The sequence below is a fragment of the Coffea arabica genome, chromosome 2e (genome assembly GCF_036785885.1).
Source record: "Coffea arabica cultivar ET-39 chromosome 2e, Coffea Arabica ET-39 HiFi, whole genome shotgun sequence".
Classification (NCBI taxonomy): Eukaryota; Viridiplantae; Streptophyta; class Magnoliopsida; order Gentianales; family Rubiaceae; genus Coffea; species Coffea arabica.
This window is the reverse complement of record NC_092313.1, coordinates 76042166-76065898: the sequence shown is the minus strand read 5'-3', so window position 1 is coordinate 76065898 and position 23733 is coordinate 76042166. Positions and strand designations below refer to the sequence as shown.

At 36.9% G+C, this 23733-nt stretch overlaps 2 protein-coding genes across 3 annotated transcripts; both read right to left on the bottom strand.

Moving 5' to 3' along the window:
- Positions 1–1531: 1531 nt before the first annotated feature.
- Positions 1532–5267, bottom strand: LOC113733285 (protein trichome birefringence-like 25). Of its 2 annotated transcripts, none has more exons than XM_027259586.2 (3): positions 4671–5267; positions 3545–3825; positions 1532–2668 (listed from the first exon to the last, which is right to left on the bottom strand). In XM_027259586.2, the coding sequence occupies exons 1-3, from the start codon at positions 4969–4971 to the stop codon at positions 1892–1894; spliced, it is 1359 nt and encodes a 452-aa protein (XP_027115387.1). In that variant the 5' UTR covers positions 4972–5267; the 3' UTR covers positions 1532–1891. The 2 variants fall into 2 exon arrangements, with proteins under 2 accessions (XP_027115387.1, XP_027115388.1); XM_027259587.2 differs by having other exon boundaries at positions 3545–3822; positions 4671–5266.
- A 4138-nt stretch (positions 5268–9405) lies between these two features.
- On the bottom strand, positions 9406–14919 carry LOC113733284 (uncharacterized). The gene is made up of 5 exons (XM_027259585.2): positions 14273–14919; positions 11606–13931; positions 10751–10811; positions 10433–10656; positions 9406–9896 (listed from the first exon to the last, which is right to left on the bottom strand). The coding sequence occupies exons 1-5, from the start codon at positions 14385–14387 to the stop codon at positions 9842–9844; spliced, it is 2781 nt and encodes a 926-aa protein (XP_027115386.1). The 5' UTR covers positions 14388–14919; the 3' UTR covers positions 9406–9841.
- Between the last annotated feature and the right edge of the window lie 8814 nt (positions 14920–23733).

The following is a 23733-nucleotide window of genomic DNA, read 5'->3' as shown; positions in this document are numbered from 1 at the left end:
ATGTCTTTGCTTGGATTCAGTTTCTTATTCTCATATTTTCTATATGTATTCATTGTAATGTAGGATTGGTTCCTTAAGCCAGATCCAAGGAAACAAGAAACTCTGCCTGCATCCAAGTGAAGAGGAAATAAGAGGGGAAAAAAATCCTTCTTCAATGTGATTTAACCTGGCTTTCAGTGTCTATTTCTGGGCATGTTATCAGAACTGATGTTTTTGAGTTTATGTTGGAATAAATATTTGTTTGGATAAGTTGATTTTTGCCAGTTACATGTAGAATTTTCTTTCAGTTTGGATGGATAACCTGCAGTTGTTCAGTTCTTATTGATGTAAACATCTTTTGGGCTGCCTTCTCAATCTTTTGGTAAGATTTGGACAGATTCGGTACAAATATGGAGAATGTGACTTGTCAAAAAGGAATACAGTGTGCTAGATCCCGTTATATCGTTGTTATTTCTCAAAAAGAATGAGGAATTATCCTGTTATAAGACTATACCATAAAACTCTCCATCATCAACTGTTTTTCCTGGTTTTTCTCTAGCAAGTCTGAGCTTTTCCTCCTCCCATCTTTTTGCTGTATATGGCAGAACTTAGTACATCATGTAGAACTGAACTGAATATTTCACGTGAAACTTGTGTAGACTTGTTGCCTGAAATGAGTTCATTTTCGTCCGTATGGGTGATGAATTCACTGCTGCGCAAAACAGGAATCACAGCAGGATTGCTTTCGTCCACCAAAAGTTGCTTTCCAGTTCTTCTCTGCCTGTTGTCTTGGAGGTGGCAAAGGTGGTTCCGGTGGCACAAGTAGTTTCATGGCTCCCGTGACATATCTGCATGTATTGAAAAAAGTAAAAGTCTTGCAAGCTAGGTTCTTTCTCTTTTGCTGTTCTTGTTTCTTGAAGAGAATGCATGGTTTCATAACTACTAGTAGTATTTGTTTGAAGACCTAGGCTGGCAAAATTTCATTCCATGTCACTGCATGAGCTTTTCGGCAATCCACAGACTGACTTGAATTTGCAGTTTGCGCATTAGTTTTGTCAGTAGAGGATTGGAGTTTGGTTTTCACAGGCTCATAGTCAAGATGCATCCAAATCCAACAAACTCAACATAAATCACAATTTGCACTACTTGCGCTCTGTTGGATGCGTGGTTGCTTCCAGACTTCTGAGTAGAGCAATGAAGAAGATTTGTCAAATTCATGTTTAAGGGGAGAAAGGATAGAAAAAATCTCTGCAATTCGGACTTTTAAATTCTTTTTTTCTTAGCAAGGAAGGGGTGGGATTTAAGAAGCCGGAGGGAGCAAAGGAATTAAAACTCAGAACCTCTATATTTTAATGTCTCAACCTCTGTAATTAGGACTTTCTTGCTTCGTTTTCTCCCCAGTGTCCCAACAAATGCAAAGGCTTAAAACCATCCCTATTGAAATGATGGCTGGAGCAATATTAACTTACATCTGCCGCTTAAAATTGATGTAATAGTGTTGATATTCTTTAATAGATCGCATGCTGGCATCACTGAGGAGTAAAATTGGCGGTGCTTCCAAAAGAATGGAGATGTTATAGACAAAATTATGAATCTTATGAGCCACAAATCTCATGTTTACTCTTGATCTGAATCTATGATTCTACATGGGCCTCATAATCATGACTCCATTTTCTATATACCCAGGAAAACAAAAGGCTACAAGTGAAACTGGCTTCAATCTTTCTGAGCATCGCTCTACACTGTACGCACACTAGGCATCAGATTAGGAAATGCAATCTGCAAAAAATCTCGATGCTGGTATAGCCATTCGAAAATGGAGAAACCTTTTCCTTCTTTGAGACCATCAGGATCATTCAAAACACCCAAAAATATAGTGCACACAAGATTTCTGGCTTAATCATCACAATTTTCAACTGTTCAGCAGCACATTCAGCATCAAATCATTCCAAGAGTCTACGGGCCCAGGCAAGCACCAATGGAGACAATCATTTTGGACTTTTACATTCTTATCCTTTCCAGCAAATGGCTGAAAATGCCGGTAAGCCCCTGGGTGCCCATCAGGCCTCAGTAAAGAAAGATAACTTGTATCAAATAATTTCAAGGTTATCCCATTCTGAGATCCAATAGTCGATGCCATCTCAAACTCTTCTAATTCAACCTTACGCAACATTTCATCTATGGGATTCATGTCAACCTCACCTTCTTTAAATGGCTTCGTCCTGTTGCAATAACCACCATTGTGCCATTCACCATTCTCAAAGTGATCAGGAGTTGTAGTTCTGAGGAATGCGTACACCCTGTGCTTTGAGCTTGTAATAAATTTTAGGGTAGAATTTATTACCTTGCCATAGGCGTAATAGAATCCTACTTCTGTAATATTCTCTCTCTGGCAGTTATGGCAGCCAACAATTGTATTGTTCTCATAGTAAACCGCAGCTTTGAGAAACCATTTTCCCCCGGCAGTCACTAGGTAATCAAAATTGTTATACTGTTGTGTCCACACTGCATCCAATTCATCAAGATGGAGCTGAATTATGTCTGTTGACATCCCATTGTCGTCTTCAAAGATGGTGGCTTTGGCCAAGAATGGAGACCAAATAACAGACAAAGTAAAGTTGTGAGCAGGGAAAGACCATCTCTTGCTCTTGTATTGCTTGTCATGGTAGACCTCCACAGCTTCTTCCACCTGCCACATGTAAGTGCTTTGAAATGGGCAGATTCTGACTAAAGATTAGACCAAATGGTATTTAATAAAATGGGCTATAGTGAAATGAGTGAGGCAGTAATGAACTGATTTCATACGGGCAAAATGGGGAAGAATAAGACACAGAAAAATCTGAATTTACTAAAGGATAATATCTAGTGATTGAATTTCCCAAAATGGCTGATATTACTAAGTGCCAAGTCTTTCGCCAAGAACAAGCATGCAGCCTCCCCCATGAAGTAAACTTCAGAAATCTTTTTCTCATGAAGACTATGGAAAGATAATTATGGCAGTAGCTAGTGGACAGAGGTATCCATGGATGGTAACCTTAAAGGTTGGTTATTACAGGTCATGGGTCACCGCAATCAAGGAAATTTGGCACCAGAGAGGAAGTGATCTAAAAATCTTAAACCTCAAGGCTTATTGGTATGATATTTCATTTTGATATTGACTAATGTCCTAATTGGAAAGAGCATGTCTCAGCTGCATGACTAAGCAGATATGACTCCAACCATATGCAAATGTTGATTATCTGTCATTTCTAATTATGGTAGTAGAATGCAATGTTGTGAAAGCTCCAATTCAAAGAAAAAGAACCTTACCATGAGACCCAACAAAATCTCTTGTTTTCATTAACTTCACGTATAAAACAGGAAAATTTTAGACTGCAGATGATTTCCCACTGATTTAGATGAAAATATGACCAAAGAACCACTTCAACGTAAATCTGATCATGTTCATCATACTAATTACTAGTTAAGAACCAACGAAAAATATTAAAGAGATCATCACAGAACACTGCCAGACACAAATTAGAGGAATACAGATATCCATGGACTTGAAAAGCTCAAATTATACCTGAGAAAGAGTGCAAACCAATGATTGGCAATGATTACGCATTATTGAATCACCAATAAAGGCTAATGATTTGTTCCTCACAAAATCCAGAAACCGTTTTGCGTTAAACTTGGGTAAATCACAGTCTCTTGGATTCCATCTCCAATAGATGTAACCGGTATCGGGACGGCCATTCTTCATGCAATTTTGATGGCCTTCAATCAAAGAGCACGTACTATTGGAGTAATATGGACCAGTAGAATCCGGAACCCAATCTCCTACAAATAGATTACATTTTCCTGCTACAACACAGACATCATTGAATTCAATATCACTCTGCAATACCCTTTCACAGGGTGTGGATATAGTAGAGTGGGCTCACCACAACAGCAAACATTAATATCACAAGGCATGCTTTAGAAGTTAAGAATAATCAATAGATACAAAATAATGATTGACAGCGACAAATAACAAATATCATTCTACTCAAAAAATTCAAGTAAGGATCCTTAATCTGCGGACAGGAAAAAAAAAAGCACAATTACCATTTGATAGAGACTGATGATCCAAAGTAAACCGCAAAAAGCTCCCGTACCTTCAAAACCACTCATCCGCCCCAGCACTCCCCACTGCAACCCCCCCCCCCCCCCAAAAAAAAACATAAAAAAGGGAAAAGAAAAATAGTTCTTGAAAGGAAAGAGGGTTGCTCGCAAAGGTTCTAACATGCAGTAGAAATTTGTAGAGAATTGCAACAAAGAAAGAAAAAGAAAAAATACAGGAAAAAAGAAAAGTTAACAGGGGAAAAGCTTTCCTCGCCAGCACTACTCACAGGGAAGCATAATTTCATCTTTATTCCTGGAATCTGAAACCATTCTCCTAAAGTTAGATGAACATGGAAAGATACCCTCTTTACCTAAAAATGCACCAGTAAATGAGAATAATCTCCACAGAAGTGCTAAAGAATCCAATTTGAGAATGCACAAATTCACAGCATCCCACAATAATTCTATGCAGAGACCCCCAAAAGCATGAGAATAAATTCCATGCATGATTTCTTTAAAACATAGAATAATAACAATAGTTCAACAAATTATTCAGTCATGCATTGAAGGGTTTAAAAGAAATTAAAGGAGAATTATGGACTAACCAGCCTGAGAGGTTGTATTCTTGTTGACATCAACAGCCTCCGGAGGAGGATCAATGGTGGAAACCGGCGGTAACCCGCTGATCACCGGAGGTGGCAATGACTGGGGGCCCACATCATCGTCACCATTAATCGTTGTTGTTGTTTCAGTAGTAACCTCAACAGGGGAGAACTGCACGTAACTTGAGGAATACAGACGATAAGCAAGCCCAAGTAATAGAAAACAAATGACAAACTTAACAAGAATTGAGGAAAATGGGTTCTTCTTGACATTAAGGTTGTAGCTACCATTCAATTGTTTCATAGTTTTGGGCTTTAATTTAATTAGGTGATCAGAGAAGACCCTTTCAAAGAAAAGAAGAAAAAGAGAAAAGGACAGTGAGGTCTGTGCAATGAAATGAGGTGGAGCGGAAGATGATGAGTTGGTGCAAATTAAACTTATTAACAAATTTAGCTTCTTCAGTTTAGGAGATTTTTTTTTTTTTTTTTTTTAAAAAGAAGTGAGGTTTTTTCGCAACTAAAATAATAATGGGGGTTGTTTGCTATACAGCCTATGCTAATGAAGCCAAAAGAAAGACGAAAGCTAAAGAGAGAGAGAAATTGAAGGAAGTGGGCGTGGGAGCGGTAGCAATGAATGTACGTAAATGGGGGCAGTTGCCCGTTACTTACACTGACGTGGGTTTGCCTTTTGCTTCGTTTGTCTGTTCTCATCTCACGCAGCTTGGCTTGGCTTGGCTTATATTTTTTATTCTTTTATTTTTTGTTCGTAGAGAGAAAATTTGAGTGGTTTTAGCTACCAATGAGACATGCTTCCGGAATTAAAAATCGCTTACTTACAGGAGTATTTATAAATTACTCACCAATATTAGTCATTACATGGATCACGAAATTCAAATACCATTCATTTTTATGAGAAAATAATTCGTTGTTATCTATTGAATTAATTTATGATTTTTTTTTTACGACAACTATAATATTGACTAATAAATATAAGAATCTAATTAAACCAAATGAGTATTTTGGTATCTCTTTTGAATTTTTTTAGTGCGGGTGGATTCTAACTTTCGACCTCTTATTCAAAGAAAAACTAAAAGGTCTTGTTTGGATTGTCGGTTTCCGTCGAAAAATTATGTCATTTTCCGTGATCACATTTCCCTATTACCTTTTTCCCTCACATACATCAAATCGCTACAGTAATTTTTCCATGAAAAATCACGAAAAATGCAATCCAAACACAACCTAAGTAGTTACTGACCTTTTTTTTTAATAGAATCAGTGGTTTGAACCAGCTTACATTCACCACTTAAACTTGCCATTCATAGACTCTCCTCTCATTTGCGAAGCTCTTGAGGTTTTTCCTTCGAATCCTTATTAAACCCTTCCCGTTCTATATTTTGCTCGGAGCAAGACCAAAAATTTTTTTTTATTACCAATATTACTAATTTTGACCTCATTGCTAGTTGATTTATTAGTTGGAAACTAAACGCAGGTTCAGCTGAATTCGAGCTCGATTGCTTTGGTAATCAAGTCAATTTGATTGCGTGCAGGATCTAATGATGGATTAAATACTGTCAATCCAGCACACTCTGGTGTAAATTTCTTTTATGAAAGGAAATGTAACAAAAGACGAAAAACAATAAAATGCGTTTTACATATCCGCCACTATGTCTTGTCAGCATCGGCTATTGCTCCAACTTTGCGTTCCATGGAACAGAACATAACATGAATAGTGCTCTTCTGTTGAGGCAGAAGGAACAGCAATCCGGTATGTTCTTAAAAGAGGGGTGAAAAATAAAAGAAAAAAAAAGAATGTGGAGATGATCAAATCATAAAGACAGGAGCTAGATCTATGAAAAAAAAAAAAAAAACAAGGGATTAGGGAATGGATTGGACTAAAATATGCAAAGAATGCAATGCATGTCATATACTCCTTTACGACATACACGTCTTACCTCCCTTGCAAATATAAAAATAAATCCGAAGAGTGGTTAGAGAGGATCAAGTCTGCTAGGTGGGAAAATTATTTATTAAATTTTATTTACTTGTATTATTGATATATTTTTTAATTATTTTTATTATTATTTTCAGTGCACTTGTTAGGAAGATGAGGCCGAGATTTATACCATTCTCGATGCGAGACACAGACGAAAGACGTAACACATTGCAGCGGTGGGGACTGCTGCAACAATTTTTCGTCGGTTCCTATCCAAGAATTCGAGAGAACCACCGCTTCTCAGCCCATTTCTTTAGCCTGACTTTAAATGGGTCCAACATTTGATGCCACCGCAGGGGAAGGAAATGGGCATTTCAGATTGCTACTTTCCTTTTTATTCTTTTTTTTTTTTTTTTTTTTTTGCACAATTTAACTACTTTAACATCTACTCTCTTTACCCCTTTAACAGCTGGAATATTCCAAATTTTGGTATTTTTTCCCTTTCTTTTGCTATGAGTTGTTTCAATGCTTTTACTATACCTATGTAGAACGGTTGATGGTAGAAATATCCATCAAGCTGTTTTTGGGAAATTCATTTAGTTGACCAGAGGCACCTCAACTGTGCCTTGCACAGCCTGGCCCCTAACAGCTTAGTTGAATATATAGCAACATATCTTTTTAGTACATAATAAACAAAATTATATGAGGAAAATTAAAATTTGCTACTAAAAAAATTCCATCCATGAAGTTAGTCGACTCACCTCTCCCCCTCCTGCCAATTTTATAAGGAAAGAAGTTAGCCCCCTAATTATTGTGATTTAGATAAAAATTTTGAATCAGAATTGCGTGACATGATAATATCAAAAAAGGAGAGAAAGCAGATACACTATGAATGCATTACCAATTTAATAGTAACATAGCATTAATTGAAATTAAACCAAAAGTAGTCAAATGAATCTGCAGTTTCTCTCAAGCAAAAATAAAAAACCAGATTATGGTTATGAGAAATAGGTAAAAATAAAAAAATAAAAAAAAGGATCTATGAAATCCAACGCTAATCTTGAGGACAGTGAAGGCAAGCAATGAAACAAGTGTACGGTTGAGTGCAATTAAAAAGGAAGAAAGTTGATTTTCCCGTGCAACTTTCAGAAACAATTTATAGATGAACAAGAGAAGAGACTTTTAATCGATCACATCAAGGACCTGTTTGAATGTAAGAGTTGGATTAGCTACTAATCAAATGTAATTAATCAATATCGAAGGGCTAAAAGTTTTTCATTAATTTATAAAACTTGATCTTATGGTCATAAATTAGACAGCACATAAAAGCAGTAGAAGTCCATGCGGTTAATCAAAATGACCTGCGGTGGAAATCTTCTGCCTTATACCATATAATAGATCTTTTGTCTTCACCTATCAAGATAGGAGTGGGAAATAAAAAATGGGAAACAAATCACAGTTTCCTCAAAGGAGAGCTACGTCACGTATCGGAAAGTAGGGGTACTACAATAAATTTCCATGTCCTCGCTTTAGTTGTAATTAAACCAAAAGTAGTTAAATGAGTTTGCCGTTTCTCTTAAGCGAAAGTGAAGAGCCAAATTATGATTATGGGAAATAGGTAAAAAAGAATCTATCAAATCTACCACTAATCTTGAGGTTAATGAAGGAAGACAATGAAGCAAGTGCACGGTTGCGTATAATTGGGAAAGAAGAAAACTGATTTTTCTATGCGACTTCGAAAAATAATTTACAAAGGAACAGGAAAAGAGATTTTAATCAATCACATAAAAGTCATTTAAATGTAGGAGTTGAGTTGGCTACTAATCAAACATAATTAATCAATATCCTAGAACTAAAAATTTTTCGTTAATTTGTAAAATTTGATTATACGGTCATAACTTAGACAATACATAAAAACGGTAGAAGTCCATGCAACAGTAAACTTCCATGTTTCTTATGTAAGATCGTAGGTAGTTGGATTCAACAGGTGGTATAAGATAGTAGACGTAACAAGTAGATTCAGACATTTGAACCACCGTAGCATGAGATTATCACGATGATGATTGACGACCACAAACAATAATGAAACCGACGAATTATTTCCCCGAGAGCCAAAGTGCAAGTGAGCGCTCGCTACTGCTTCTCATCAACCAAATTATCAGCTGCTAGTTCATCTGACGGCCCCATATGCCCATACTCTAAACATTTTTTTTTTTAAAACTTTCTATCAAAGAGAGACAATGGTGGTAGTACATTTTTCTTAATTACAACGATAATGTCTAGCTCAAAGGGACCATAGGGGAAGAAACCACCTCCAATCCAAACTAGTGCATTAGAACACTAGCTAGACAAATTTCGAGATGGATTGAAGTCCCTTCTTGGAGGAGAAATTGGTTTACAGTCCCGTGGTTAATGATTGTAGTACGTGAATAATTGTTTTGTATACCAAACCTTTTTTATCAACTTTTTTTTTTTTTGACTTTGTATCTACTCCTCCATTTCTTGCTTCGGATGTGTGGCAGAGTTTCTTTTCTTGATAATTTTGTCACAGAGCTGCTCTATATCAAGATTTTTATCTTATTGCTGAAAGAGGATAGCAAACTCTCGAGAGGGTTGGATTTGATGATAAGATAGGAGGAATTGTAAATAAGAGATCGTGTCTTCAGAACTGTAGGCAGAACTTAGAGACCTGTTACTTACTTCAACAAAAAAAGCAGCTCATAGTGAAAATTAGTTTTGTTGGGGGTTAGCAAATATGCATGCAAGGGAAGCATAAAGTTGAGCGAATTTAAGTGGCAAAAACAATACACACAAATCTCTTACTATACATACACATACAGTGGTTATCTGGACTCTGGAGCCATTAATCATTTCCGCACGATGCGTTTTAACTTGGTATAAAAATTCCAGTAACATACAAAGTGAAGGGAGAACTTAAGTGCCTTTCGGCGGTATCTCTGCGAGGCCGATCCATCAATAAAAGGGGAAAAGGGGTTTCTATATCCAAATGCAAAACAATAGGAAAAACCATTTTCAAAACCAAACAATAGCATTTGAAAACACAATCACGGTAGGAAAAGCAATTCCTTCAACCTCCGGCTCCACTATAGGGTAGAAAGCAAGCAAATTCCAGAGTTAACTGTGGTAACACTCTGTAGAAATCCTTCCCCTAACTTCCGACAACAGTTGTCTACCCAACTTGAAGGAATATGTGATCCTGTAGTCTTTGGAAGACCGTTGGTTACACCACTGCTTTTGGATCTTTCATGCCAAATCCACGTTTTAACCTCTCGATTCTGACATAAACTTTCACTGGTTAGAAAATTAATGAACAAACTCTAGGACCAAAAATCCACAAACTTTTCAAGAATTTCTTGTTAGGAAATGGCACAGATTTAACGAAAGCCTTTAGTCCAAATATCAAGGCAAAATGGCTAAATCTTGGGTCGTGAGCGCATATAATACTGCTAAATCTTGGAAGCATTAGCTTCTTGAGCAGCCGAACTAGAACCAGAAAGGGAGAAGATCTTTTCATTTGGCAATGATGGTTGGGCAGAGCTTGGTATTTGACGGTCTGAACTTAGTAGATGGAAGTATTCCTAGTGGGGATGAAAAATCTGTCCGATGACCAAATAAATTTGATAATTGTAAACACAATCAAAGCAGGTCAAGAAACCAGTGGATAACAAGTTATATACTATAGTTGAAGGAGGCGAAGAACTGACATAGAGGTGCCAAACCTTCCCATTGATGTGAGCTCTTGGTGAAGATATATAAGGTAAAAAGAAGTCAGAAAAACTGAGGAAAATTTTAGTAAGACAGTTGAGCTTACGTTGGAGCAAGTTTGCCGAGGCTTTTTAGCTCTTCACCAGTATCCTCATCAAGGACTCTGCCAGAAATCTCAACGATAAAAGATCTACCTCTGTCAGTTGGAAGCCCTCTACTCCCTAGCAAATTCAAATCTTTCTGGTGAAGTTCTCTCCCATTAACAAAAACACCTGTGCTTCCACCAGTGCAAGTCTCTGGCATGGGGTGGTTGAATTCTTCAATAAACGGCTGCAAGAAAATGAAGTGTCTCTCTTAAATATCGGGATAAACAATTTATAGCAGACACTTAAGTTATATGACTGTAGGTAATAGAAAATTTTACAGGAATTATGCCGAGACAAGGGCCGCCTATCACACCCCAGAATCCAGCTCGGAAATCATACCTGGTCAAGGAAAATTAAACATAGCATGAAAACATAAAAACAAAATCCACTATTCTTTGGAAATGTGACAGAGACTACAATTGATTGTGCTACAAAACTGATCTTATATCATGTTTCCTGTAGCAATCAAATCCTGCTAGAATTCAAAAAATACAACAACTAAGTCATACAGATAAGTGCGAAATCATACGAGTCAATCTGGGTTAGCCTAAGGTTTTGCTTGTCCTTGTATAATACTTAAGGTCAATGGCAACGAGATTAAATGCTTACTTCACAACTTATACTTCTTTCTCCAAGATATTTCTACCTGAACTGGCTAAGAAAAAAGCATCCGTGAACAGGGCAGCACTCTCTATACGACCTGGCATACTTACAATTCTCAAAAAGAAGTACAGGTATTTTCAATTTGATGAAGTTCATAGATTACAGGTCAAAATTGCAACTTTTTTCATTTTTTCTCAAAAGAATAGAATTCACTCAAAATCATGACTCAATTTGCAACTCGCTAATTTTCCATCTTTTGTCATCAAAAGTAACATCCAACGGTATAGACAGCAATGGAGAAGCTATTACTCCAAGAGATGGATTGGTGGTTCATAGAAAGAAAGCATGTGTTGTGCAGGTTTGGAATACTACAACCAACGTTGCAGTCTTACCAAGCCTCCCCTATTTTCTTTGGTAAAAAATTACATACAGTTAAAAGAGGAAGCAGAGCCGTGTAGAAGATTAGATCAATCATGCATGATAAAGGAGAAACGCAATATATCTCAGAGAAAGTATTAGAAGAGACATACCAGTAGTATCCAGGCTGGATTGGCCCAGCTTGTTTTTCAGCCTTTTTAATTAGCCTCTCTGAGATAAGATACCCATTGACCGTAACATTCGCCTTTTCAGTATCAGCATCATCGTATGATATATTCGAGTCCCTAAAGCTCTTTTTTATCATGCCAGCAAAAAAGGATTCAGCTGCCTTATTGGCTCTCATTTGATCTCCTTCTCTGCTTGCTTCACCTGAATCCAAAGATGTCCCAGTATTGGAGTACTCATTGGAGGATATTTCTATCTCAGTTGCTGATGCATCCTTCATGGAATTCTGCCTCGTGATAGTCTTCTTTGATATTGACTTCTCCTCTTCAAAGTGCCCACTTCTAGTTGCATTTCCAAGCCTGTTAGCTGCGTTGTACTTATTAGAATAATCAAAGTAATCTTGAAGTGGTGAACCTGCAGGAGGTGGAGATAATTTGCCCTTCACTGGCAATTCAGAAGAATTTAAACTTTTCCTTATGGCAGTCAAGTTCTCCAGGTTCTCCTCTTTCTCAGACGAAGAGGAAAACGTAGAATGAGGACTCCTGATGTCAGCAGACTTAATTGAGCTTCCAGGGCCAGTTGACAGTGGTCCAAATTCCCTATCCATTGACTGAAAATTGCAACCACTATTGTCATAATCATCAGAAGAAAAGTTAATGCTAGCCTGCTTTGGATGACCACGGGTTTGTGAACTCCCTTCCTTCAAATTGTCACTGTGGCGTACATTGAACTTTTTATGAGTTGGATTTAGTTCTGCATGAACAGAAACACTAAGTCTCTTAGAATCAACTGTCAATAAAATCAATGTTGAGCATGCTCCACATCTTATTTTCATTAGGTTTTTGTCAACTTGCACTTTATCGGGCAGTAGTAATAATTCGAGACAATTTTGGCATGCAAAGAATGGAGCACCACCAGCTACAGGCAGACATCGATGCCTGCTAGTGGATAAGAGAACCTTTGAAGGGCGGCTACGAACAAGACCACTAGCTTCAGATTGTAGATCACTAGGCCATCTTGTGCGGGATACCGAACTACTAGATTTAAAGGAAGCAGAAGCATTAAATCTTCCACCATAATGTTTTGCACCAGAGGCATTTTGGTATTCGTGATGATAGAATGCTGGATCATCTGTGACATCAGAGAACTGCTTAACACCGTATGCCTTGTATGGAACTTGGCGTGGAACTTGATATGTACTGTGGCAATGGAAGCAAGAGCATGATGGGTGGTGATTGTGCATGTTAGGCGGGAATGATTCAAATGAGTCCATAGGAGCTATATTACTATCAGCATACATTCGAGAGAAGTGCGCAGGAGGTGGCTTTTGCTGGAAAGGAACAGGAGCTTGCGGACCTCTCCTGAACATTTGGGACCTTAAAGGATCCTCAAATTCTTGGAGATGGGCAGAAGTATGCATGGGAGGATAAAAGCCAGGCCCAACCATAGCATGCCTATTTATAAAAGGAGATGTCTCGGAAGAGTGATTTGCATATGATGGTCTAGCAGCATCATGATAAGGAAAGGAATATGGTGCTGGAGGCCTATTGCTTGCTAAATAGTTTTCAGAAAACCATTTCTCAGAATAACCATAAGGATCTGGGTGTACCATCCTCCTACCAGGAGGAACTTTGTCTTTAGGCTCGTCAACCACATTGCAAGAGCGACTAAGTTTATCCTTTAGTTCGTCCAATTTCCTCAGAAGCTCAGCTTGATTTTCTACAAGATGCTCAACATCATCAGAGCCACCCAACTCATTCCTGTTTATTACTGGTTTTCTGTAACCATAATTGCTCTGCAGTTGATAATTTGATGGTCCCTCTTCTGAATATTTTGAAGCCAAATACCTTGTACCATCCGGATCAATTCTTTGATCCCTTCGGAAGTCCTCCATCTCACTTTCTCTCCCCCTGTTTCTCCAATCCAACTGCTCACTGGAAATCAGGAATCCTTTCCTGCCCCCAATTTGGGGTTTCATATTCTTAAAATTTTTATCCCTTTTTGTACCATTGATTCCAATGATATTGTCATCCACCTCTAGACCATCCTCAACAACCCACTTATCAGCCCCGGTCACCTGACTAGCCCCATAATTTTCAGTTCTATCATGAAAAAATCTCCTTCTATCACTTCTGTTGGAAGAATTGTCATTAGACTTAACATCATCCTCAGAAACCTCGCCTGCGTTTATTTTACTCATTTTAGGAACTTCAATGTCTTTAGATTTCTCAGCTAATCTGCCTGAAAACCCTTCATTTCTTTCTTCTTCAGACTTCTCAGATAATGCATCCACATCACCATTTGTACTTTTAGCTGTGAGCAGAAGTACCAAAAATCACTTTGCAGCACTTTTATTGTCCATATCAGGAAATTTAACATCAATGCGTGCATCAGTGCAACCAGAACCAGACAGGCAAGAAACAACACAAGCCAAAAAAAAAAAAGAACTTTTTAAAAAAACATATATATACACACACACACACATATTATGCAGGTCTGTTTGGAACGGGACAAAGCACAAAGAAATTAATTAGAAAACAACCATATAAAACCAAGACTAAACCTTTAACCGACATTTCCATATGTCTAATCTTGTTCAGGTTGTATTAAGAAGTAAATAAGATGTGCAAACGAGAAAGATTGAAGAAATGTACCTCTTAGGACAGCACTACAAGCACCACACTGATAAACAGAATAGTGAGTAAGCTCTGGAAGAAGGTTTTCACACTTGGGACACTGCACTAAACGAACCTCTGCTGGTTCAGACATCTTTCAATAAACTTCCAAGCCAATTTCGAGGCCAACCAACAGTAATTCATTCAAGAATATTAAGAGAGTTTCCCCTGAAACTGGGAATGAGAAGCTCTCTGTCAGCAATGAAGCATCAAAAACGCATACAAACACTCATGATGCGTGATTTACTTTTCTGGGGAATATTTAAGTTTTCTTTGCTAAGTTGAGAAGTAGGAAAAGGAAACGATTCCCCAATCCGCGTAGCAGAGGTAAAGAAAGAAAAAGGGAAAGGGGGAGAAGTACTCGTAGGTATACACTTTCTGTTTCTTTGCTTTGGTTTCACATTTGTGTTTGTGCACAACTTGGGGAGTCTTGGTCTTGGCCTCCGTGGGAGGGACGGAGAGAGGAGACTTTTGTAGGGTCTCTGATACAAAAAATGAGGTTGAGAATTTTGGGACAGAGTACAGAAATTGTTCTTATGCATACTATATATCATTAGTGTTTTGTCAAGAAAGGAGAGTGGGCGGCGTTGAAGGGAGGAGCAACCTTTGACATTTTTGCATTCCACTTGCTATTGACAGATGGGCTATATTTCAGGACGCGGGGCTGGAGCGATTGTTCTGACAACCGCTCCGGAAGGTGTAACATCATTTGTACATGGTGTAACATCATCTGTATAAGGTATAACAATGAAACAACGGCGAGTAACAATAGAACAATATTTTTGTGGGTCCCACACGACCGCACAAATTTTTGAGACCTCGTCCGGCCGGGACGCGGGGCTGGAGCGGTTGTCAGAACAACCGCTCCGGAAGGTGTAACACTATTTGTACATGGTGTAACATCATCTGTACAAGGTGTAACAATAGAACAACAGCGAGTAAAATAAAACAACATTTTTGTGGGTCCCACACGGCGTGAAAATCGAATTACAAAACGTGATTTGAGCCGCACAAATTTTTGAGGCCTCATCCAGGCCTTGAACTGCCTGGGACGGTTGTCTCTGACAACCGCCCAGGCCCCTCGTCCTATATTTCAGAAGTGCCCAAATGTTTAAAAACTGGGCAAAAACTCCTTTAGCAGACGTGACATTATCCTGTTTGGATTACAAATTTTTTTGGAGCTTTTTTTAGAAAAATATGCTGTAACGATACATATGAGATGAAAAGATACTTGAAAAATAGATTCCTATTAAGTAAGTATTTCAAAAAAATTTCTGCGAGAAAATTTACAATCCAAACATTTATTAATCACTTTTGAATGTCAAATGAAATTCAATCATAAAAATATTAAATGAGAGCATCTTTTAGAAACGCATGATCATTGTCATGGTCCACTTCCTTGTTTTTGCTTCAGTTGAATTTAAGTCCAAAGAGTTTTATTTTTTATTTTTTTAGAAATTCTGAATTCAAGGCCTCCTTCTTTCTTTGACTTCTTAAACTTTTCTCTTATCAAAAAAATTTATAAAAAGTGCACAAAATTTTTTTTTCTTTTTATGAAACAGAGTCCGTAGGAGTTCAAAGTTTATATTTTGGTTAAAGGTTCACTTGTTTAAGGTTATTGATAAAATTTGAGTAAACGCGTTACATATTAGTACAATTTATGGCGACTACGTCTCTCTCTCTCTCTTTTCTCCTTCCTAACAACCAAAAAGGTCAATGCTCTTAAACGCCCGGAGCAACACCGAACAACCAAGATGAGGTTCTCTTGCGTTTTCTGATGATGTTAAACAACTCATGAGCAAATGACAAATACATTTTCCTTTTGCTTTTGTTTTTCTGGTTTCTTACTTCTTGCTTCTCCAAGGAGAGAGGAAATGCTAAAAAGGGACGACTTACAAATTGAAAAACAAAGAATTAGGATCAGAAATTAATCATAACTTGGAGGAGAACACGTTATGTGAGCTAATGTACTGGAAAAATTTGGCAAAGTTGTATTATGACTCCTGTAACTTTTGTTAGCTTCTTCACATGTTGATCTATCTGGGATTGACTACGGAAAAAGCATGATTTCAGGTGACTTTAATTTGGGGCCACAGGAAAAAGCATGTAAACTTCTGTTAGCTGCTTCATCTTCACAGGTTGATCTATTTTGGCTTTTGACTCTCTGGAAAGAAACCAAAGGCCAACTTAATGAATTGAATTCTGGGTAGTACAGCTTCTGCAGCTGCTGATATGTACTTTATTAGTCGGAAATATCTGTCACCACAATTCGAGTTTTTTTGTCAAAATAACAAATCTTTCTAAAAAATATTCCCAACATGATTCACTTTCAAATTTTATTCCAAATCGATGTTATTGTTGCCACCTAATTACTCTGATTGCCATCTATATAGTATAACAATAAAGGAAAGCTTTAATCTAGTCTATACTTTCCAACAAAAACTAAAATTTTAAACTTTTTTATTATAGAGGCACAAGAAAATTGCATAACTTTAATAATTTACACACTCACCTAATTTATCCTTTATACTCAATCAAACCTACTTTCTAGCTTTTTGGATATGTGATTATTTGAAAAAAAAAAAATTCATGCTTGCATCACAATTATGCGTTTGATTTTTTTTTTTCTTAAATTTTTTCAATCATCTTTTTATTTGACGTATGTCATATCACAAATAATACTCTCCGAAAACGAGCTCTTAACTTTTCAACTAGATGCTATGTAATTTCTTGTAGACTAAAAGACATCAATTCATTTGTTTTCGATGTTGATCCATTACTTGAGTTTGTGCCTTAGGATTTGCATGGTAAAAGGTCATGAAGATTGACATCATCATTTTGCTGGCACTCGGACAAACAGTTGAGATTTGCTAGCATGCAATGGATGCAATTTGCGTAAAAGAATTAGCATTAATTTGCTTGACTCCAATAAAATTCTTCACTTGTATAAGACCTAATTAAACGACTGATTCCCAATTTTTATTTTTATAACATATAAACTAACAACTAGCCTAATCCTACTTCTGATTTGTAAGCATAAGATAATCTAGAAAATTATTGGCGATTAAATATACAGTTTATAGATGAGAAGAAAGCCTATTCTTTAAATCAACAAGGCCTTTATAACTAAGTCAACCGTATTTGCAAGTCAACGTTTATCTCCAATATTTGATCTCGGGGTCGGGGGTAGATGCCAAAAAACAGAGGGATAATTTAAGAAACTCCCTTGAGGTTTTTGGTAATTTCCCGTAATTTTTTTAAACTTTTAAAAATTACACATATCTCCCTTGAGTTTACTGTTTTGGTAACAAAAACTATTTAATGGTCAAAATTTTGAATGAATAATCCAAAATGCTCTCATGAAATTGTGAAGTTCGTTTTACCTTCTTATAAAATTCTCTAAAAAAAATATGAAAATGGCACAAAATTTCAAATCCACTTTCAACTCTCATATCTACTATTTTAAACTCTTCATATTCCCGCATCTTAAATTAGTACCATTATCACCATGATCACCCACCATAATCCATAAATTCTAAAACCTCAATCTAAGTTAAAAAAGGGGAAATAAAAAAGCAATTCAGCGTTGTTAAACTCAAAAATGTTACTAATAATATCATATCCCTTAAATGTTGGAATATCAACATTAGCTCCATTTTTTTTTAAACCTTCAGCTTACATCTTCTTCTATTCATTTCCAGATCCGCCAAGCAAAGTCAAAATTAATTTGTAATATGTTAAAATTATGTTTATGAAATAATTAGTTATTTCACGAGTGAATCTTATTTTTGTTTTCATTAAATGTCTAATAGTGTGATGCATTCATACAAACAATATTAAGAGCGGATTGTTTAATTGCATGAAAAATATTAAACATATCATGGTTATTATGATCATTTTGTAGAGCCAAGGAAGGTAAGTGTAATATTAAAAATTTCAAGGATACTAAATGAAATTGTCCGAAACCTTAAGAGAGGTTTTTGAAATTATCCCGAAAACATACTACTACCGTACGTATTTATATGATACTAGCATGCCATCTTTTACTCTATAGTAGTCTAGTTAGGACTCGGCATATTTTGGGGCAAAAGGTCAGTGATATATCCCCTAAGATCGGAGTTGTCATTTTCGTCATTTAATGAACCAGCCTTGCTTCATCTCATTGGTTAATTATGATGGCCGGCCACACAACTGGATAACGATATGTTGCATGAAAAGGAAATTCTAATATATCTCCATTTAATGTTTAAAGGGTAAACCAACAGAAACACAAATTGATATACGCTCAATGGGAAAAAAAAAATGATTGCAGGTGAAGTTGTGAGAAGGGAAAGACCACCTATTGTTCTTGTATTTCTCATCATGATAAACCCCAACAGGTTCTTCTACCTGCAGGAAGTTAAATGCTACCAATGATCAGTAACCATTTATAATAGAAACTTCTATCATGGAAGGTGAGAAATTGCAATTGCAGGTATACAATCATGCAACATTAATGGATGGACTAGATACATCTGCTTAAAAGTTGAAATCTAGTACCTGAGAAAGAATGCACTGCAATGATTGCAGCTGGTTCCTAATTATTGAATCACCAATGAGGGCTAATGTAGGCTTAAAATCAAGGAGTTTCACGGGATCAAAACTTGCGTAAATCCCAGCCTCTCCCTGTATCAGGGCGCCCATTCTTGATACAGTTTTGGGGATCTTCAATGTGAGAGCATGCATGTATTTGTTGGTGTAACGCGGACCGCTTGGATCTGGAACCCAATCTCCTATGAGTAAATTGCATTTTGCTGCTACAACCATACAGCTTGATCATCAGAAAAAGTATCAAGCACAATTCGATCTTCTTAACAAGGGACGAAGATTTAGGTGCTTGCTTAATGAAAGTGGCAATGACTTGTTTCTACAGCAGATGCTGAATAGTCGGTGGCATCAAAGGCTAAAAATTGTACTACAAAACTCGATAAGTACGGATAATAAGCAAGTCCCACGCATATTTTATATGTGTGTAAATTACCTCCCCACATACTTTTTTTTTTATCCCATATATCTCCTATATATTTTTGGTGAATTTTTTGGATTCTACATCCTCAAATTTCAAAAAAAAAAAAAACTGATGAAAAAGGTTTCTTGTTGCTGAGGCTGTAACTCAATTCTTTCATCCACAAAACTCTGGTAAGAAAGTCCGTTACACGCTAAATAAGAAGAGAAATGATCAAATTCGAGGAGAATTAACTGCAGATTTTTTTAATTTTTTTTTTCGTCCTCAGCTAACCAATGTTGTTGATCATGATCCGACCAACAGACAAAGTTAGAGAGAATTTGTTGGTACGTCATATAGCAGTATTCAAGTGACAAGAAGTTAGCATGGCGTAAGTAAATCATGAGTGGCAGCCATCTGAATTTGATTTGCCAATCCTTTTAATCATTGAGATGATTAATAATGTCCATGTCTCGTGTTTGACCAGGAACTGTGAAGATATTCTGACTCCAATAATAGTTGGCATACTGAGAATTCAGAACACTACATTAAGGTATTGTGTGTTTTTTGGGTGTTCGCGCCGCCCGGGAGGTGGGTTTGGGGGTGTTCGGGCTTCCGCCCCACATCGCTTGTGTGTGGGTTCTTCAGCCTAGACTTAAGTTTCATGGGAGTTTCGTCCTATCACCAATTGGCTGGATATGGATTCTCTGTGGATTAGATTTAACATGCATAACTTCCGAGTGTTTTTAATCTAATTGTGTGCGTGTGTGAGTTTCTTCTGTTTTGGGAAAAAGTGTTTTATGGGATGCGTCAGTTGGACTGAGATTTGCACTCAATTAATTGAACTCTTGTCTCTTCAATTCATACTCTCGTTTTATGTACATCTAACGATTGAAAATACACACAAATGCTCTTGAAGCTACAAGTACTTTATCTTATTTTTGAAGTATTTTTGAAACTTTATCGTATAATTTATTTGTTCTTTAGATATATAATATCTATCACTCAAGTCTTGCGTGTGTGGGTTTCATAATGTAATTTTTGTCATTAGTGCATATTTTATTTTTTTTGCCAATAGTGCAAATTTTAATAAAATTAGGATTTTTTATTTAAAAAAGAAAATCATATTCCCATTTTAATTCGTTTGTAATGGTAGCCAACCTAACTACACTACTATAAAATTTGAAACTGGACCGGACTTTTGTTTTTGTTTTTGTTTTTTTTAAAAGTGTCAATAGCAGGAGTTAAATTCTAACCATTTTACTTATACACCCCTCCTATGAATCACCCATTCCGTTTTTCAGTCCGCATGGGGGAGCAGCCATTATGAAAGAGCAACATTTTGTTCCAACTTGGCCCGATTAGTAACAGAGAGAAAACCACACACACGAGAAGAAAATTAAGTTCGGCCCAACTCTCAAAATTATGGGCTGGGTTCCCACAATTTTTGGCGGATCTTTCCCAGAGGAAGAACTAACCACTTTGGGCTGGAAGTTACCTTAATCCATCATCAAGACCCAACTCTGTAGGTGGGAATTTTAACCAAGTGATAATGAGGACTTTAATATTAAGTACTTTCTTCTTTCTAAAGTTAGAAAAAAAAAAAACTTTTTCCTTTCTCCCATATAGGGATAATAAATAGGCGATGGAAAGGTATCTAATTTAAATTAGAGTATCCCATGAACAAAATAATAATAATAATAATAATGGGTTTGTTTGGTTAGGCACATTGGCAAAAAATTTTTTTTCAAATTTTGTTCTACTTATATTACGAATACAATTCTCAACCGTATATTTATTTCACATACATCATATTATAAAAAATATTGTAGTATTATTTCAAATAATATTCTATCCAAACAGCCCAATAATTCACAGTGTAAAGTACGGTGCATATTTGCAGCAAGTTGCGTAAAAATATCAAACGAGACGGTAAAAAAAAAAATACACTAATTAAGCTACAAATCTTTTGTTTTATGACTTTTATCTATCTTTTACAAAAAGCACATGAACCGAAATTTAGCCACAAGTGTGGTAGGGTCAGAAAATGACTACTAGATAATGATCAGTCCATTACAAGTCAACAAAGAAGGTAAGACTTTATAAAGATCATTCTTCTTGCAGCTGCAATTGCAATTGTCGGAACCGAAGGAGGAGCATGATCAGCTGGACTAGTAGGAGAAGCGTAGCATGCAGCCGAATACCATGTTTGCTTGTGCAACGGATTAAGTGGGTTTCCACTTTGATGCACATTCTATAAAAAGAAGGGGCTGATTTTTGACATGAAAATGGGATGCTGAATCAGATAATGAATTTTGTCGCCGCTGTTATGCTGCGTTTCGTTTTTCTTGATAATGATAATTAATCAGTTATGCGTGCAGTATATAGATTGAAAGTTACAAGAGATGGCAACAGGGCATCATCATCATCCTCCTCAAAGCTAGGTGACTTTGGCCAAAACATGGCTGCTACATTGCAAGTAATATATATATATATATATATATGTCTCATCGCAGCTGAATCAATTGCAGGACCAGACATATCCATATCCATATCCGGCCCCAGCGCATGCTATCGTGATATCACATCTGGTTACCAATTTAGCATGAAAGAAACCAACCAATACCTGCGCTTTTATTTATTCAACCACATACTCAAATAGACACTCACCCTTTATATCCTATCTACGCACGTATCCCTACCAACTTACAGCACCGTGGAAATGCTGCTTGTCACGTTACAGTGTTGAATGGTACCATGAAAAAGGCTGTATTCCACTCCATAATTCGTACCAGTAACTAATATCATTAGCCCTTTTTTTTTTTTTTTTTTCTTTTGGGCTGCATAAAGTTGACGGACATCAGTTGCCAAAGTTCGTGGAAGTAACTTCTTGGTAATCTATACGTAACTTCTTCACTTTAGTACACTTGGTAAAAGGAAATATTGAGAGTTGAACCTAAACGTCTGCCTAAACTATCAAAGAGAGTTTCCAAAACAAATTACAAGATTAGAAAGAAAAAGGGAAACTTGAAACGTTGCAATTAATTGCCACATGCATCCTAGAAATCTAGATTTTTGGCGGTGCATTGATAGCACTAACAATGCTAGACAATGATTTGCAGTGCATTGTCCGTGCCCGTAGCAAAGCTAGACAATGGCTTGAAAGATGTCTTATATAGTACATGAAACGATATATGGAAATATAAGAAGCAGTTACAATCATTTACCCTTAACCTGTTTGATTCATGTATCTCTCTACATGATCTTTACCTATTTCCTCATTGAATTAATCCTATTATAAACTCTATAAATCCCGCCATTGATCTTCACAGTCTTGGGCTTTTCCTTCATCTGTCCACAAATCCTCCTCTTCCGCGTACTCCTTTCCATTAACTTGCACAAAAAAGTCACTAAAACGGAAGACCTTCTTGGTTTCTTTGATGCAGCAGCTTCTTCAGTTGCAGTTGAAGGTGAAAAAAATGATGGAATCACATGACTCGGTGCATGAGAAAATCGAGAGCTCCTTCCCTGTCTTGATCCACTAAGAGATGGCAAAACCATGATATGTCTATCGATCACATGGCTAAGAGAAACCAGTTCATATGAATCATATAAAGGGCTCCCACAATCCCATATGTGAGGAATTGCTTCTTCATCATCATCACCATCATCTTCTTTTACCTCTGGTTTTCTTTCATCGCGATCAGACGGTGCCCGTGACTCTTTCATCTTTGATTATGATGCTGATGATACTGCTTGAGTGGAGACTGGAGAGTAGACTGTTTCTTCTAGTAATTCAGCGCCATGTTCTTGTCTCGGCCACCTACAGGGACTGTGCGACAATTTTTGCTAGTGGGAAACCAACCGTATATTTTTATTAGTTTAGGTGAGCATCCAGATAAGAAAAATAAGAGTGCAAAGTTCCATAACTCTCCCTACTCTGACGGCCTTGACGTTGTGCTTCCTGGCAAGTTAAATGTCTTTTTGCACCGGACGAATACTGAGTATTAGGCTAAATCAGGGGTCCAATGTATGTGTATCTGTCGAAGAAGATGACAGATCTGCTCATTTAATATAGAGAATGAGGTAACGAGGTATACAATCAATAGCCCGATGCCATAGTGCGTATGGCAACACATATGATTATTCATTCTTAGCTTAGGTAAGCAATTCGAGTAATGATTGGACATTACGATGGTGCTTTTGGCGAGCAACTTTGTGAATATGTTACAAAGTCACTTTAAATTATGAAAAAATTGGCCGTTACAATTTTTGCTTACCTTGCAACTCTCCCCAAAATTTTCCCAGTCCATAAGGTATGAATCGCTTCAAATCATCTGTTCCGAATTTTGTCTCTGTCGTCCTATATTTATTTAACTTCCATTTGTATTATGCTGTTGGACTTATTGTCCAATAAAATCTTAAGAGATATTGGTTGTTGGAATTATTCACAATT